This window comes from Gastrolobium bilobum, unplaced genomic scaffold, assembly GCF_033153095.1.
Source record: "Gastrolobium bilobum isolate Gb01-03AN ecotype WA unplaced genomic scaffold, APGP_CSIRO_Gbil_v1 utg2182, whole genome shotgun sequence".
Classification (NCBI taxonomy): Eukaryota; Viridiplantae; Streptophyta; class Magnoliopsida; order Fabales; family Fabaceae; genus Gastrolobium; species Gastrolobium bilobum.
Window position 1 is genome coordinate 559956 of NW_026899651.1, and position 18823 is coordinate 578778.

At 33.8% G+C, this 18823-nt stretch overlaps 2 protein-coding genes and 1 pseudogene across 2 annotated transcripts; 2 read left to right on the forward strand and 1 right to left on the reverse strand.

Moving 5' to 3' along the window:
• Window positions 1-400: 400 nt before the first annotated feature.
• On the forward strand, window positions 401-2257 carry LOC133292236 (probable xyloglucan 6-xylosyltransferase 5). Its single transcript, XM_061490627.1, has one exon. The coding sequence runs from the start codon at window positions 663-665 to the stop codon at window positions 2001-2003; it is 1341 nt and encodes a 446-aa protein (XP_061346611.1). The 5' UTR covers window positions 401-662; the 3' UTR covers window positions 2004-2257.
• A 1411-nt stretch (window positions 2258-3668) lies between these two features.
• On the reverse strand, window positions 3669-5555 carry LOC133292288 (uncharacterized). The gene is made up of 3 exons (XM_061490690.1): window positions 4968-5555; window positions 4217-4337; window positions 3669-4088 (listed from the first exon to the last, which is right to left on the reverse strand). Exons 1-2 carry the CDS (start codon window positions 5463-5465, stop codon window positions 4248-4250), a joined length of 588 nt encoding a protein of 195 aa, XP_061346674.1. The 5' UTR covers window positions 5466-5555; the 3' UTR covers window positions 3669-4088; window positions 4217-4247.
• Window positions 5556-10074: 4519 nt separating this feature from the next.
• Window positions 10075-12872, forward strand: LOC133292258 (probable receptor-like protein kinase At5g61350; annotated as a pseudogene).
• The last annotated feature ends 5951 nt before the right edge of the window (window positions 12873-18823 follow it).

An 18823-nucleotide genomic window follows, 5' to 3' on the forward strand; every position in this document is an offset into this window, starting at 1 on the left:
TTAGTTTTAATTAAAATGATGATCTTGAAAAGGACAAATATTTTTCGGAATAATAAATCATTCATTACACAGTTCTGTCATTTGATACCGTGTATTAACATGAACAAGAGTATATTTAAAAGGTTCGGTATTTGTTATTTTAAATGACATAAGTTATGTTATTTTAAGAGAGAGATAAACACAAAAAATGAAAATTATAAGAGAGAAAAAGTGGGTGGTTTTTTTAATTTAAAATTTTAATAATAATTTTTTTTTTTTGTGTCTATCTCTCTTCTCTTCTAAAATGATATAACTTATCATTTAAAACGAGAAACAGTTCTCTTATGTTTAAAAGTGCAAAAGGTACCCCCCAACTCAAAAACACGTTTCTCCCTTTCTTTTATAAGTTTATGATTTTGTTTCTAAACCTCCCTCTCACAGTGTCTCAAACTCCTATCTTCTTTCCCTCCAATCCAACTAACCAACCCCAATTACCCCCTTTTTTTTTTCTTCTTCTTCTTTGTTTCATTCATTGATTCACTCACAGTTAAGCTTATTCCTTTCTCCCTCTTGCTCCTAAAATTATGTATGCAAACCGTAATTTACCCTTTTTCTGTCTTTGGTTATCATTCTAATTCCACACAGTGAAGGTTAGAGAGAGAGAGAGAGAGAGAGAGAGAGAGATGGGGCAAGAGAATGTGTCAGGTCACAAGAGAAGCAACAGCGCGAGTTTGCCAACCACGAACAGCAGAGGGCGTGTGAATCTTCCCCGTGGCCGTCAGATCCACAAGACATTCAACAACATCAAGATCACCATCCTCTGCGGCTTCGTCACCATCCTCGTACTCCGCGGCACCATCGGAGTCAACCTCGGATCCTCCGATGCCGACGCCGTCAACCAGAACCTCATCGAAGAGACCAACCGAATACTCGCCGAGATCCGATCCGACGCCGACCCCTCCGATCCCGCCGACGAGACTCTTCTGAACCCTAACGCGACCTTCACGCTTGGCCCCAAGATCACCAATTGGGACCAAGAGCGCAAGGCCTGGCTCGATCAAAACCCTGAATACCCAAACCACATCAAAGGTAAAGCTCGAATCTTGCTCCTCACTGGGTCCCCACCGAAGCCCTGTGACAACCCAATTGGGGATCATTACTTGTTGAAGTCAATTAAGAACAAGATTGATTACTGTAGATTACATGGGATTGAAATTGTGTATAATTTGGCTCATCTGGATGTGGAGCTTGCTGGTTATTGGGCTAAGTTGCCTATGATTCGGAGGTTGATGTTGTCACACCCTGAGGTGGAGTGGATTTGGTGGATGGATAGTGATGCTTTTTTTACTGATATGGTGTTTGAGCTTCCCTTGACTAAGTATGATGAGTATAATTTGGTTCTTCATGGGTACCCTGATTTGTTGTTTGAGCAAAAGTCTTGGATTGCAGTGAATACTGGGAGCTTTCTTTTTAGGAATTGCCAGTGGTCTTTGGATTTGCTTGATGCTTGGGCTCCCATGGGTCCCAAGGGTCCCATTCGCGAAGAGGCCGGTAAAGTTTTGACGGCCAACCTGAAGGGGAGACCGGCATTTGAGGCTGATGATCAATCTGCATTGATTTATTTGTTGCTTAGCAAGAAGGAACGTTGGATGGAAAAGGTGTTTCTTGAGAATTCATTCTATTTGCATGGTTACTGGGCTGGGTTGGTTGACCGGTATGAAGAGATGATTGAGAAGTATCATCCGGGATTAGGGGATGAGAGGTGGCCATTTGTGACACATTTTGTGGGGTGTAAGCCCTGTGGAAGCTATGGAGATTATCCTGTTGAGAGGTGCCTCAGTAGCATGGAAAGGGCTTTCAATTTTGCTGATAATCAGGTGCTCAAACTCTATGGGTTCAGGCATCGCGGTCTGTTAAGCCCTAAGATCAAGAGAATCAGAAATGAGACTGTTTCTCCTTTGGAGTTTGTAGACCAGTTTGATATTCGAAGACATTCTACAGAAAGCGGTCAATTAAAAAGCTAGTGAGAAAAAACTTGTTTGATGGTGATAATTATATAGACAGTAATTAATTGGAAGTGGAATTCGATTTGGTGACACTTCACATGTAACTTCTGCTTGTTCTTTTGTCTTGGTACTTCTTTGAGAATGTTAGGATAGAATTCTTTCGTAAGTTATCTTCTTTCTACTATGTTTGAGCAATCAGCAAACAAATTTTATTTACTGATCTGCTGTATACTGAGCTTCCTTTGTACTTCTCTTTTGGGGCATTAATTCATGAACGTAATATACTTCCATTTCATCTTGAATTTGTTGTAATTCGTAACATGAGTTGATCACCTGTTTCTGTTTCTCTGATATTTGACCTGCAGAACTTAAATGTGTGTTACTGTGTTTCCTAATTCCAAGAAAAGGCAAAGGAATGAAAGGTATGATTTTCAACCAAGACAATGTAATAAGTTTAGCACAAATTAATGTTTGAAGTAAACCCTTTCTATATATGGCATACAACTTCGACCTGTGGACAATTTTTGGATTCATGTTTACCCTGGCGATAACAGTGAATCCAGGATGCTAGAGTATGCTTTGACATGTAACAAGAGGATAAATATCTATACCAACTACCAAGCACCAACGTGTTTGAACTGCAGCACTATTTTGTCCAAAAACCGAGGTATTCAGAGTGACAGCAACAGCAAGATGATATTTGAATATCATGCTTCACGAGGAATAAATTTTTGGTGCTACTGTTACACTAAAAATTCAGTATATTCCATCAATAAAAATAGGTAGAACAGTAGCACCAAAGATTTATTCCTTCAGGCTCTGCTTTGTTGCATAATACTAAAAGTCAGCATATTTCTTTGTAAGGTGCTGCAGCCTTCATTCCCCGAGTATGGATTTCTGCGGACTGGACAAATTTTGCTTGTAACTATAAAGAATAAATTATTTAATTTCTTGAAAAGTTTTTTCCATTCAATTATTTTTTCTTCCCATTTATGAGCACCTAAGAGAATCAATATAAAGTCTGCGTAAAGATAATTCTTTGAAAGCATCATACAAATTTTTTAATGATAATTTATCTAGACTTAATAATGGGCCTGTTACCATTAGCGGATGCAATGATAATTTATCTAGACTTAATAATGGGCCTGTTACCATTAGCGGATGCTCACTCCTTAAGGAGCAAAGTTATTGTGGTTGGGGAGTAAAAAAAATTGGATGAAACTAAGGTGAGAGAAAGAGAAAAAAAGTTGAGAAGAGAGAAAAAAAAATTTAATACAGATGTCAATTTTTGAATGGAAAGATTACATTGATCCTAGAGCATATTAAAAAATTCTCTCCTTAAAGTCGCTGAATGACTCGTTATTGGTTCATCTATGATATGCTTTTCAAATTAATACTCAAATTAATTTTATAGTGGTGGTGATATTAAATTTGATCCTCAAATTTTTTGAACTTTGATAGAACCTTTATATTATAAAGTAAGCATCAATTTAAGGACAAAACTCTTGATTCTCAGTTTTTTACAATTATTTTTTTCAGGTTGAAATTTGGGTTATTGACAAGTAATTGAAAATACGTTTTCTTATTCGGTGAGAATGGTATGCCCAATTTACCATCATTAGTTGGAACTGAATCTAAATCACAAAATCTTAATGCTAATAAGAATATAGTCTTTTGTCTAAATCATGGTTTTGGGGTTTCAAAAGCTACAAAACTGTAGTTTGAGACTTTTCAAAAGCTAAACCACACATGTCGGAGTCATTAACATCAAGGGCTTGAACAAATGCAACGTGTGCTAAATATCTGAGCACGAAGAACCTAGTTAACTAACCATTAGTACAATTAGACAGTTCTCTGCTAGCTTCCCAGTGTAAATTTTGTGGTTCCCTGCTGAACTGTTATTCATGAACCATGAGGAATTGAGGACTATTAATCTTGCCAGATTAATGATGTAACCCCAAAGTTGACACTTCATTGTCAGCATTTCCTTTCATATAAGGTTTGAGATGCCACTTCTGAGTACATGTTCAATCACTCTGCTGTAACAAGAATGTGCTAAGAATCACAATTAGTTCTTTCGTTACTTTACAACCTAACTAGCACCTGCAGAAGCCATGCAAATTGCAAATCCACATGTGAGTAGAGGTATTTCAAAGTGGAATGAAGAAGAATAAGATAGTTATCAGTCAATGCTTAGCTCTTGATCTGTGCTCCTTATGAAAGTGACTTACAATAGCTACCATATTCACAATCCTTAGCCAATTATTCCACCACTTTTGCAGCCACAGATTTGTGATGAGCTATTAGTATTTCATTCATTTGTGCAATTTGGTGCAAGAGTTGGGCAATTCTCTGTAAATAAAACTACAAGTTAGTGAACGAAACACCATAACAAAAGAGGACAGTCAGGAAACTGCTAAGTAATGTAAGCCTTCAAGTGAATGAATCAATAGAAATCAAACAAAGACAGACATGATTAGGTTGAATAGCGGGTCATTACTCATTCATGCCTACATGCATAACTCTCCATCCAATCTTAGAATAACGTAGCCAAGCAAAATGGAACGCCCTAACAAAACCAAAAAATAGTTTTTATCACCCCTTTTGGCTAAACAAGGTCATGTTATTATTTCTTATTAATTTCATCCTATCCAAACCACATGCAATGAGATTTGAACCCTAAATCTTTTAAATGGGATTACCAATTAGGGTACAAAACAATGACATGATCAATGCAGGAAAATAGCAGCAAGCTAGGTACCTATTCTATGTAACACGTCTCATTCAGTCTTCTTGTCTAGGCTTAACCATCCACTAATTAACTAATATATCAAAATATAATATTTCAATAATCACAGCTCAGGCTAAAACCAAGATTAATAACGCAATTTCTTCAACAAGTAATTAAAAATCGAATTTTCTCTGGAACATTAAAAAAAAAAAAAAACATGAAATGCAAGAAAGCGATGGAACTGAACGAACCCCATCCTTCTCCTTGATGATGTTGATGAGACGAGTTTCATTCCTCCTCTTCTTCCTCGTCAACATGATGATCCAGCACGACATTACAATGGCAGCAGCGGGCACCCCAATTGACCAAAATGCCCCTCTGTCGGCACAAGCGCGGTTCCTGAACGAGGAAACCATGGCAAAAAGCTTGGAACCCAAGATCTCGAGGCTGACACTCATCAACCCGATAAAGTCTCGGCCTTTGCGGACACGTGAATCGAACGGTGACGACGAAGAAGAGAGGCCCCTCAAATCAGAATCAAACGTCGAACACGAACATTCGGAAGATGAAGATGAAGACGAAGACGAAGATGAAGGAGGTGATTGTGGGACGAACTGATTTGAGAGAATTTGGAGATTTTCGTGGTTGATTGGTGGGAATATAGAATAGTCTTTTTTATCGTGGATAACCACCATTGAACAATCATTTGAATTGCGATTCGGAAGAACATAATCATCATTATCCACCATTTTTACTCATTCAACTTCAACTTTACCTCGGATTGCTTTAGATTGGAGGAAATCAATTAGAACGACCATGGGGTTAGTTTCTAACCTAAAATCAAATATTAACCCCTATATTTTCTGCCTTCCTTTCAAACTTAGATAACCTTATAATGTTATTTGGGTTGAAAATTATGCAATTTTTAAGTAAATTATTCTTTATTGATGTACTTAAATTTAGGTCCTTTATTAGGAATTATTTAATTTTTACACAAATAATATTAATGTTTTATACTGTCTTTCCAGGTGATCGATCACCTTGAAATCAAGAGCCAATTATTTTGCTTCAATTTTTTTAAACTACGGTTATCTTGTGGCAATCGTGAAATTTGTCAATCAGGGTTAGCCTATTTTTAAAGCAGAGATATGTTCCATTTTCCAATCTTCATCATGCTAAAATATAATATTGTTTCTAAACCGATTCCGATTGGTTGTTATACTGTTTACAGTTGTTCCTTGATGACAAGTATTTTAGGACAAACGTCCTTAGTGACTTTGTAGGTCCAACGCATAACTCGCTATGATTCATGAAATTTTTTTCTGTGCAAGATGAGTATCCAAGTCGATGCTTTTTTTTTTTTTTTTTTTAATAGAGAAAGTTTTTGTATAGAGTAAATACACTTTTTAGTCCCTGACAATATCCACGGAGTCCTTTTCAGTCCCTAGCAATAAAAAAGGGACAAATTGGTCCTTGAAATAACAAAAAAGAGGCTATGTTCATCCTTCTATTAACTCCCAACTAACGGTGCACAGTTGGTACGTTAGTTTGCTGACGCGGCTTGGATGTGGGACACCGTGGAAGACGAGACGACGATGTTTTGGTCCCTGTCAAAATCATGAGGGCCATTTTGGTCCCTGTCAAAATGCACGAGGACGTTTTTAGTCCCTGACAAAAAGCACGAAGCCCTTATTGGTCCCTAACCAGAGAAAAATAGGCACATGACTTCCTTGCTTTTCTACGCAGTCCAATTTCGCAAAACAGAAGTGCATTACATCAGAAACAGGAGTGCAATCCAATTTTGCAAAACAGGAACATGACATTAAATTGAATTTGTATGCAGTCCAATTTGTTAAACCAGAAGACATGGATGTACAAGAACTACAACTACGTATATTAGTTAAAAAACATCAAAATTGGTAAACTTAAACATTCATCAACCCTGTGAAACATAATAGCTAGAACATGATTTGAGTATCATTATATTTGAAGACATGGATGTACAATAATGCATTACAAAATAAAGCCAACTGCCAGGAATTAAAAGAAAGGCCTCTAATACAATATGGCCAGAATTTACAAAAAAAAACATTGACATAATAAGGCCTCCAAATACATAATGGCCAGAATTTTCAAAAAAAGTCAGTCACGTAATAATAAACCCTTCTCGGTTGGCTCATGCACTACTCCTAGGTCTTATACAACAGCGGGTCATTTTCTTGAGGCAGGCCTTGGTGGCCTAAAACCAGGTGTGCTCATGAAGGCCAATAATCTGCTTCGTGTGCCACTGGTTGCTGCATTCATTGTTTCATTACTCAACAGCTCATTTGCCTGTTGTGGATTTGATGGAGGTGGGTTGTTTCCTCTCAAGTTGCCTTCATGTGGCTGAGAACTACCAACTGCCATGCATTGCAATTATCAACAATCATTTACCTGGCTTCTTCTCTGTATTTAAATATCAACAATCATGCAATTATTTTTTATAGAAAAATAAAAATTATAATTGTAATCTACACTACTGAAGATATTGTTCATAAATCGCATAACGCTATGTCTTATACAGACTAAGAGAATTAAAGCACTTCATAATATTCTAGGGATCGTAAAAGATGTTTGCAAGAGCCAAGAATCCCTTTTAACAAAGTGAGAAGCTTAATTAGCATTGAAAAAGAAATGAATAATCGTTAATAAGGTCGAAACTTCAGTTAGAAACACAAACTTCATTGAAGTAAAATACCAAGAAGGAGTATTTTACTTTGTGATGAAATTTAGTTTAATTACTTTGTGATGAACAAATGGATTGCACTCCTGTTTCTGATGTAATGCACTTCTGTTTTGGAAAATTGGACTGCATAGAAAAGCAATGAAGTCATGTGCCTATTTTTCTCTGGTTAGGGACTAATAAGGGCCCCGTGCTTTTTGTCAGGGACTAAAAACGTCTTCGTGCATTTTGACAGGGATCAAAATGGCCCTCGTGGTTTTGACAGAGACCAAAACGTCGTCGTCTCGTCTTCCACGGTGTCCCACATCCAAGCCGCGTCAGCAAACCAACGTGCCAACTGTGCACCGTTAGTTGGGTCGTTAGGTGGGAGTTAAAGAAAGGATAAACGTGGCCTCTTTTTTGAAAAGGGCTTCGTGAATATTGCCATGGACTCAAAAGGGTATTTATTCTTTCTTATATTTGAATCCAAATGTTTATTTGTATTTTTTTAAGGGTTTAAATTGTCTCCTTTTGTAGGAGACAATTATCTTATGCTAGTGAGACATAGAAAATTGTGTTATTTCTTTTTATTTTTTTTAAAAATGATGGATCCCACATAATTTATTTCTATGGCATGATGTAAGTTGTCTTCTATTAATGGAGATTAATAAATCTCTTTTTTTAATCCCTAAATGTTTCCCTTTTTGGATTGGTTGTAAGTATATCCGTAATATTGAAAAACTACTGCTTATTAATCATTTATTTTATCAATTCCACTGTGGGATTAGTATTTCTCATACATACACATAAAAGCATGTAGAGTCCATTTTTTTTCTCTTTTCTCTTCATACGGCCCCATATGAATCCCATATATTTTTACGTGTGTGTAAGAGATAAAATTATCTCATACAATGTGAGAAACATTAATCCCTTCCATTATATCTCATAACAAAAGCTTTAGCCATGTATTTTGCAAAGACTTTGTGCTTAGTGAATCTGCTATCACAAACAATTCCATCTTGGTTCAAGTAGGACCTGTTAGGAATGTGGCTTCCATACTCAAGATAAGGGGTGAATTGAGTATTATAATTTTTTTGCAAAAACCCCTTCTAGTTTCTAAATAATCATTTCAAGTAAACTATGATATGCGAAAAGCTAATCAATACATTAAAAAATTCATAACATATAATATATTACAAATATAGAACCTAAGTTAGCACATACAAGATATCAAGGAAATAATTAAAGTTCTAGCAATAACAAGTTTAGATTTTAGAGATTAGAATATTGAAAACACAATATGTCATGATTCGGTCACCACCACTTGTGACCTATGTCCAGACTGAAGCCGCTCGATCAAGTCTTTCACTAACGGTCAAGCTTCAAGGGTGCTTAACAAACTGCTACAATCTTCTAAGACTTCGAACTCTGGGATACTTTACAATCTTCTAAGACTTCAGACTTTTGGATGCCTTATAATTTCACTCCAAATTTACTTAGGTATTTGGTGACCTCTCAAATACAATGGGTCTCACATCCTTTCAACTCAAAAATACAAGAAGGAAGTGTTTGAAAATAAATATACACTCTCAAAGTGTAGATATACAACTTGAAGCACTATAAGTATATGGATTTTGACAATATGAGCTCAAATGTGTTTGATCATTGAAATATATGAAAGAATATGCAAATGATAGTGTAAAAGCTCTCAAGTAATCCTTAAGATGTGTAAGAATAGTGATCAATCAGTTTTAGGGCCGTGGGGAATTATATAAAGTGATTTTACCCAAAGCTAGCCGTTATAACTGTTTTGTTGCAGAGGAAATCGATTTCCAACCCTGTAAAGGTTGGAAACTTGACAGCAAAAATATTATTTTGCATTTTAGACATAACTTGAGTTATTCTTATCGGATTGATGTGATCTTGGTCTCGTTGAAAAGATGAGAGATATACAACTTCTCTGAAGAACACAAGATCAAAATCTATCATCTTGGATATGAAAAAAAAATCCAAAAGACAGAAGCCAAATTATGCAGTAAATTTTAAGTTCAAATATGTTCTAGCTTGTTTCCAACAACTTTTTATGAAATATCTTGATTTGATAAATATGTTTTGAAGTTGTAAAACATGTCAATGATCTTTTCCATGGATTTTTCAAATTTCTTTCAAGTATATAAAGGTTATGGATTATGCAATTTGAAAAATATGTTTACTTTGAGAAAAACTTTGAGCTCATGCAATGCAATCTACCATATACCTTTACATATGAGTTTAAGTCCTAAAGATATATTCTAAATATGATTTTAGACTTAGCTTTATGTCTTGCGTCTTGGATATTCACTTGAGTTTAATGGTTTGACTTGTTGGATATGACAATACTTGACACTTTGTTGGTTTTAATCATTTTTCACCATGGTTGTGATATTGAGCTTTTCTTAGATGCTGTCCATTATTTGTTGTCTTTGATCTTGGTGTTGTTCTTCTTCCCTGTTACTTTCGATCCAATGATCTTGTCACTTTGATATGTCATTACTCTTCTTGTGTGACTATATCACACATCTCCAATATTCACATATGGTTGATTTTTTTGCTCTTGATCAATGTTCTTCTCTTTTTGTTGTTATCACTTTGTTATCATCAAAATATACCTTATATCTATGAGACCAGCTAATCTACAACAAGGAATGGGCAATGCAATTCTGAATGGAATTGAGGTGATGAAGATGAACAACTCTGATGATAGCTTGGACGATTGCTTCTTTGTTGATGGGAAATACAAAGGACCAAGTTCAACAACCAAGGCATCGAAAATAATTTCCATTGTTGGCTTGAGATTGGTTGTGACAGCAACACTATTACTAGCAGTGATTTGTATTCGATGGCAAAGAAGACCTCAAGGATGGGAAGAACATAACAACTTCTCATCATGGCTCATTCTTTTCCATTCAAGCTGTGGAACTAGATTATTCTTAAGGAAAAGCAGTTCTCAAAGCTTAAGCACATTTGGTTCCCACAAAAGCAAGCACGGTCACTTTGGTTACCACTCCCCAAGAGGGTCTGAACGGTTCTTCCCCTTCAGTGAATTGCAACAAGCCATAGAGAATTTTGATGAAAAAAGAGTGATTGGTGTTGGAGGCTTTGGGAAAATGTATCTTGGAACATTGGAAGATGGGACAAAGGTTGCTATAAAATGTGGAACATGTAGTTCAAGACAAGGAATTAATAAGTTCAGAACATAATTAGATATGTTTTCCAAGCTACGCCATTGGCACCCAGTTTCACTAATGGGATTTTGTTATGAAAATTTAAAGATGGTTCTTGTATATGAGCACATGGCTAAAGGTCCCTTTCATTTCTACCTTTATAGTTCTAACCTCCCTCCTTTGTCATGGCAACAAAGGCTTACGATATGCATTTGTGCTTCTCGTGGCATGCATTATCTACACGCTGGTGCAACTCAAAATATCACACACAGTGATGTGAAGACAACAAACATCCTTTTAGATGAGAACTATGTTGCCAAAGTTTTTGACTTTGGATTGTGAAAAGCTGCCCCAGATAAAGCCTATGTAAGCACAACTGTGAAGGGTAGTTTTGGATACCTTGATCCTAAGTATTTTAGAAGTCAATAACTAACTCAAAAATCTAATGTATACTTTTTTGGGGTGGTCCTCATGGAGGTATTATGTACTAGGCCAGTTATTTTACCAACACTGCCATTGGAGCAAAGTAATTTGGCTAATTGGGTATTGCAATAGCACAAAAGAGGCATGCTTCTTAAGGTAATTGATCCACATATTTTTGACACTATTAGTCTTGAATCTTTCAATCATTTTGTGTGAGTTGTAGAGAAATGTCTATCGGATCATGATGTTGAGTGGCCTAGCATGGGGGAAGTGTTGTGGCATATGGAATATGCTTTGCAACTACATGAAGCTGCCTCATAAACTGATGTACATGAAGATAAAAGTACACATCTAATTTCTTTTCAACACGTAAGCATATATGACAATTTAACAGGTCATTTAAGTGCTCACACAAGTGATGCGTCTATAACATAGATATTGATTCTGTTTTGTTTCCTCAGATAACCAATTTTCACAAAAGGCAAAGTTAGATGGGAATTACAAAGAGGTTCAAAGGTAATGTTGTCATATGTTGCCCTAAAAGGACTTGGATTTGTTGTATTACTCCTGCTTGCTACAAACATTCAGTTTTGAAATTAATACAAGTGATATAGAGCAACCTTTAAGTATTTGATAGTATATGGTCATGGAATATGCAAGCCCAATTCGAGGTAATATAGGTATAAAACAGCCTTTTTTCCCCATATTATCTTTCATCATAATTGACCATAGTAATAAAAAGTAATAGGGTATAAAAAAGTATGTATCTTAAACATGTTTTGTGCTAGTTACATATTATAAAAAAATTTATTAGTAAATATGAAGTATTTTACCTTATAGTGTCCTAAATTGGAGTTTATACTTAATCATCTCTAACATAAGTATTGCATCCTTCCCAGTTGAGTTACATAATGCATTATGGGTGTGCCTCTAATTTAAGGCTGCAACAGCCAATTATTTGGATATGGAAATTTGTTTCATAGTTTACTTGTCAATGGATGGTAAAGTTTATATGCAGTAGGAGTATTTCAAAAGGTAAAAATCTACATTCATACAAGACAGTGGCGGACCTACGTATGCTCCCCTATCCGCAAGTGCGGGCATAAATTTTTGAAAGAAAAAAAACTAGCTCCAACCTCTCTTTCAGTCCTCCTCCTCCTCCATCTCCATTTTAGCTCACATTAACATGTAGAGGTGGAGCTAGGGCAAGGCTAGGGGGTAAATACAGCGAAGTTTCCTATTAACATTGTTTGGAGTAGAGAGAAAATCTCATTTACGGCTTCTTTTCAAACATAAAGAAGATGAATCTTACTCTAACTCCACACTCCTAGATGAGTTGATAGTAAAAAATTTGTTGACGTTACCGGTGAAATCTCTTCTACATTTCAGATGCGTGTGTAAGTCATGGTTCTATCTCCTTTCCGATCCCCAATTTGCAGAATACCATTTTGACCTAGCTGTTAAACCTACCCATCAACTTCTTCTTCAACCGAATGACCCATTTTTTGTGTTGAATATGAATTGAATGACTTTTCTTTTCCTGTATCCATAGATATAGAAGCATTATTTCATGATGATTCTACTCCAGTACACCTCGCTGCTCCAAATCCATTATCACTCCCTAGGTGTTTGAAATTTTGGGTTCCTAATGATGATTTTATGATATGGAATCCATCAAGCTTTTTTTCTTGTCTGTCCTAAATTTTGATAATATTTATTTATTTTATTTACAGACAGAGCATTTTGCCATAAGAGAAAGGAAAATGTCAGAGGATCTAAATCCAATTGACTATGATGATCTCAAGGCAATGAGGTTTATTGCGCAGTAAGATGTTTGTGTCTTTTGAATTAACATTATTTAGTTTGATTGGAAAATAATTATGTAGAATATTGGATCAAAAATTTGATGTTGTGAGCTATCTTTGTCTTTTGCAAGTGATTTGTGACACCTCGAGATTAGTTACAATAGTTAGTAGGGTTATGAGAAAAACAACTCACGACATGGAACTGAATGGTGGGTTTTGAGAGGCCAACTATGTCTCTTTAGTCTTAACTTTTGTAGTATTTCAAGTTTATGGGCTGAAGAAGGTTTTTTTTTTATTTCTCGGGCTTCTTTCAACCACTTTTATGGTATAAAAAATTATATATTCTTTTGTTAAGTATTTCAATATAAATATAACAGAACCTACCACTTTATATATTCTTTTGTTAAGTTGAAGTTTTCTTTTCTTGTTTATATTCTTTTATTTTTTAATGAATTTAAAACTTTCTTTAAAAAATATTTTGCAGGGGTGCTGCCCTCGAACTCCCGCCACTCAATGTGTGGACATAAATAAAATTTTTTGGGTCTGTCACTGATACAAGATCAGAAGTAACATACATTTCAAAAGGTATTCCTTTGATGGGTTGTCGTTTAGTAATGGCATTTAGCTATTATAATAGAGAATTTTTAATTATGATTATATTGAATAATATACACAATATTTTTTTTTTTAAAAAAAAGAATAAGAAGTTCAACATGTAAAATGAATTTTTAAAAAAAATTAATTTTGAGTTAATATCAAAATGAAAGAATAAGATACAAATTTTACGGAATTTATGAATATAATGTTGCATGACACTTCTGTTGTGTCATGTTATGACACATAAATATTATGAGTCCCACTATATAAAAAAAGAAAAAAATTAAAGTAAGTCCTACACCTTTTTGAGTGTGTAAGAAAAAGAAATTATATTATGTAACATGACATTTATATTTCCTAAATTTTAATTCAATGGAATGTTTTAAAAAATATATATTATAAAACTTCAAAGTATAATAATCTACCTCTTAACTTCCACTCTAAGTATAATGTTATCACTTTTATTTAGATTCAAGCTCAATGAATCCCCGCTGTTCCATATCATTACTTTCAACAGTCAGCAACTTTAGGTCTGAATGTAGGGGTGGCAATTCGTGTTCATGGGTCGGATTCGGGTCAACTTGGGTCTGACACGAACACGAATAGGCTCAACCCGAACACGACACGATTAACAATTCGTGTTACAAATCTCAACCCGAACACGACCTGTTGATTAAACGGGTTGACACGATACATTCTGAATTTGAACATAACCTATTTTTACACGACACGACCTGACACAACTCGACCCAACACGACACGAAGTTGACCCAACTCTATCAGCGCCCTCAACATTTGCATCTCGAGCATCAACCTCCTGCTCCATCAGTTCAGTGCTATTTGTGATTCAAAATCCATCTGCATATACAAATGATGACAATAATATAAATAAGAAATTTATATAAAAAATAAAACCCAAGTAACTAATAAAAAAAATAACAACATACCGTGGTTAGTGGTTACTGACTTACTGTGTAACAAATTATTGTTATATATTATGTTTTTTATTTTTTTTAAAAAGAAATTTGATGCAGACTATAACTGGTTCATGTATCAATCAGAACACACTTGGAAAGATTATGCAATTTGTCTTCTTCAATTATTTTGCATTTTTTTAATCAACTTTGATATCTTCATTGTTTTTAATCAATTTGTTCCTTCCTCCCTCCTTTACAGATTCCTTTTTAGCTACATAGGAACTCCAGCGCATATATGGGGAAGACGAAGTGAAAAGGAGGAACAATGTTACAAAGCAAAGAGAGAGAGATGGGCAGCGAAGACCTAGAAAGCAAAGACAGAGATGGGCAACGACTATAATAAAACAAAGACGTTGAACAATTTATTCATACTCGTTTGGTTGAGGTGGAATAAGGTTTGCAGACAGAGAAGGGAAGCAGAGAGAGAGATCAGTACCAGCCGATGCGTTGCGCCGCGGAGAGTGGAAAAAGAACCCTAACATTTAGTTTTTATACCATGAGATAAAATGACCATAATAACCCTATAAAATTGCGGGTCAGCAGGTTCACGGGTTAACCTGTAACCCGACACGAATTTTTTCGTGTTGTTTTTCTTCAACCCGAACACGACCCATTTATTAAACGGGTTGACCCGAACACGAAAATTCCGTGTCGGGTCCGGGTTGGGTTGACGGGTTGTGTCATAAATTGCCACCCCTATCTGAATGAGATCTTATGCATATTTATAAAAGAAATTTTAAAAATTCTTAATAAGATTTCGATTATAAAATACATTAATAAACATGAATATATATTTAAGGAAAAAATATTTATCCTTTTAAATGACACAACTTATATCATTTCACTCTCACAAAGAGGTGGGACCCACACTTTTATTTTTTTGTCAACTCTCCTCCTTTATCTATCTCTTTCTCTATCTTAAAATGATACAATTTTACATCTTTTAAAATGACACACAATTTTTCTTATATTTAAATAACTATAGGAGAGTCAACTATTAGGATGGTCCAATACAAGCCCATTGGTTTTGCCCACTAACAGCAGGCTGTTAAATGGATCCATTATGTTTCCTATATAGGTGCTAGGAATATCTACAGTTGAAAACCGTTTAAAAATGTGCTAGGAATATATATATATATATATATATATATATATATATATATATATATATATATATATATTTTTAAGGTTACATGTGCTAGGAATATCAACTATATATTGTTCATTTGTCTTTTTATGGTTAGCTCTTACAGTTGGAAAATATTTGAAAAGGATATAGTTTTCAATTCAAATTATGTAAGATGTTCTATATAATTCTTAAACAATATGAAATGGTTTCTCATTATAAAAAGGAAAACAAATAAATTTAATAAGGATATTTTTTTTTTTGATAAACAAAAAGTCCAGGGCTCAAACAAAGAGGAAAAAAAAAACAGAAACAAAAATTAATTAAGAAATATCAATAACTCGCTCTCTCCCTAAAGAGGCAATATCAGCCTAACATAAGGAGACCGTTTTAAATTGTTCTTGATGATTACGAGATGAAGTTTTAAATATGAAATCAGATAGTTAAAATCTATTCATATTTTAGAAAAGAATAATATTAAGTGAACATTTATCAAGGAATACATCACCTCACATGCAAAATCGAAACACGAATGTGTCAAAAACAAAATAAGAGCAGCTATATGAAATGGCAAAAAATAGGAAAATATAAGGTGATGTATGTGTAAGTATGTATACATAACATCATTTAAAAATATATATATTGAATGTTAAAATAAAAATATGTTATAAAGTGTCAATTCATTTTTAAATTTAATAAAATTGGGTACACTTAAATTGTCTAAGCGTGCTAACTCTTAGAAATAAAATACTACAAATAACCTAACGATAATTTGTCAATGACCTATCAATTAAAAGATTACAAAGGAGTATTGAATTTAAAATTTTTTTATGTCACCAGTTGAGTTCATCTTAATTTTATATGAAATTAATAATAAATGGTACATTCCAGTGCCGTTAAGCAGAGGTATTGTTTATCTTCATTCTTTTTTATTTTATTTGTTTAGCTAATGGGAAAAATATTTCTGCAGTTAATACAGATAAGTTATCTGCATTTATTCCCAAAACGACGTCGTTTTGGTATTGAAATCTTAAAAAATTATAAATATAATGACTATTATAACCCTGAAATAAATTAAAATTACAAAAACACCATGATTTCCGCCCCAAAACGACGTCGTATTGGACTTATTACAGATAACTTATCTGCAGTAACTGCAGAAAAAGCGAACCCTTAGCTAATATACTAAAACCGTTGAAATGTATGCCAAAATGTCCAAAACATAAAGAAATTTCTCCATGTCAAAGTTGTAGTGTTGAAAGAGATAATGTCACTTTTTAGGGCATCCCATTCCCACAACATTCATACTTAAAAAGTTATTGCATTTTTTTTTACAGCTAGCACGAAAATTTGCTAGAACATACATTTCAAATATGATCGAGTGTGATTAGTAGGACTAAAAATGAAAGAATGAAAAATTGAAAAATCAAATATAAGTGTTGTGGTACTATATACGTTGCTTATTCTTTAAAAAAAAAATTGCATCTAGTACAAAGAACTTTGCTAATTACGTCAAGTGCCACTTTTTCTTTTGATCAATCTCGGTTTAGATCTGTTTTTAGACAACTATGATATTCCAAATAAACTTGATTAGATTATTTTCAACCATAAATAAAAGGAACCGACACTTTTGTACATGTAAAGTTATAGTTAATACTTTTTAATAATGCTCCTAAGTTCGAAATATTTTTTTTTCCCTTTCTTTTTTGTCTTCTTACGGTTTCTTTTCTTTTTCCTTTACATAAGAAGAAAGAAACCCGAGAGCCCCCAGAGCTGTCATGTCTATTATTTTGCATTCAATCACCTAATTATCATTAAATTTCAGTTGGAATGTCAACAAAAACGTTGACATCTTACCAAGGGAAAAAAGGCACATTTAAATTAAAATACTCAATCTTATTTAATTAGATAATATTCCCACCATATAATAACAGAATCAAATCAATTAATATGATGCCTCATGGAAATGAAAAACCCTAAAAATAATTATTAGCAGGTCAAACTAGTTCGGCTTACCAACTAAATCATAGTTAAACCAGAATCATCCAGTTCTGTCCTCATTCATTGGCCACCAAAATGGCCTTAGCTCATATAATTGCTCAACCCCCACCCCATACACATTAATATCCAAGTCCTGTATCGTTTGGCTTCACGGCTACCCCCATCCACCTTGTGTGGCATTTTAATTTGACCTTATTTATTAATTATTGGTGATATGCTTGTGATTTGATATTAAATTGATCGTCATGATTTGTAGATATCACACTAGCGAGGGTCCCTTTTTCCTAATAATTGTTGATGTGCACATAAGGCAGTAATTATTATTATTATTATTATTTTTATATATGGGCTTTAGTTCTCTTACATATTAGGAGAGAAATTATCTTATATTGTAAAATAAATAAAATGAGATCGACCTATCAAATTTTTTTTTTTTTTTAAAAAAAGAGGCACATTTTTATATATATACACTCTTAATTCTAGTTATTGATTTCATTTATATTTAACGATTCAACTTTATTAGTTATGTTGTCATTAAATAATAAGATCATTGGTTAAAAATGAATATAAGACTATTTATTTTTACGTGAGTATTAATTGATCATGAAATTAAAAATAAATCGAATCAGCTCATGTAAAGTTTAGAGCTCAATTGTACATTAGCAACTTATAGACCTGAAATTTTTAACTTATTTAAAAATGAGGAGTTTGAATTTTCATGCACGACCCATCAGTTCATAAATCAATTTGATATACAAATATATAGATATTCTTTTAATAACAACAAAAACAATATATATATATGAAAAAAATATTTTTCCGGAAACTTAAGATAAGTTTATCTCCGGCCTCATCAAAACTACGTCGTTTTGTTTATTTATTTTCTTATATTAATTGATTCACCTTTTAATGGTTATGATTCCCTTTTTCTCTCTCTTCCTTCATATATATATGTATATCATTTTTCTGCAGTTAATGCAGATAAGTTATATGCAGTAAACCCAATACGACGTTGTTTTGGGACGAAAATCATGGTATTTTTATAATTTTAATTTATTTCAGGGTTATAACAGTCTTTATATTTATAATTTTTTAAGATTTCAATTCCAAAACGATGTTGTTTTGAGAATAAATGCATATAACTTATTTGCAGTAACTGTAGAAATATTTTTCCCACATATATATATATATATATATATATATATATATATATATGGGAGATGTTATAGTTACTACCTTTTTTTCTTACTACTTGTTACTATCAAATCTTAACC

Bases quoted from the DNA above. Each gene is read 5' to 3' on its own strand.
- LOC133292236 (XM_061490627.1), top strand. From the start codon at position 663: ATGGGGCAAGAGAATGTGTCAGGTCACAAGAGAAGCAACAGCGCGAGT.
- LOC133292288 (XM_061490690.1), bottom strand. From the start codon at position 5,465: ATGGTGGATAATGATGATTATGTTCTTCCGAATCGCAATTCAAATGAT. The intron at 4,338-4,967 runs GTTCGTTCAGTT...TTTTATTTACAG, and splicing joins TCATCAAGGAGAAGGATGGG to AGAATTGCCCAACTCTTGCA.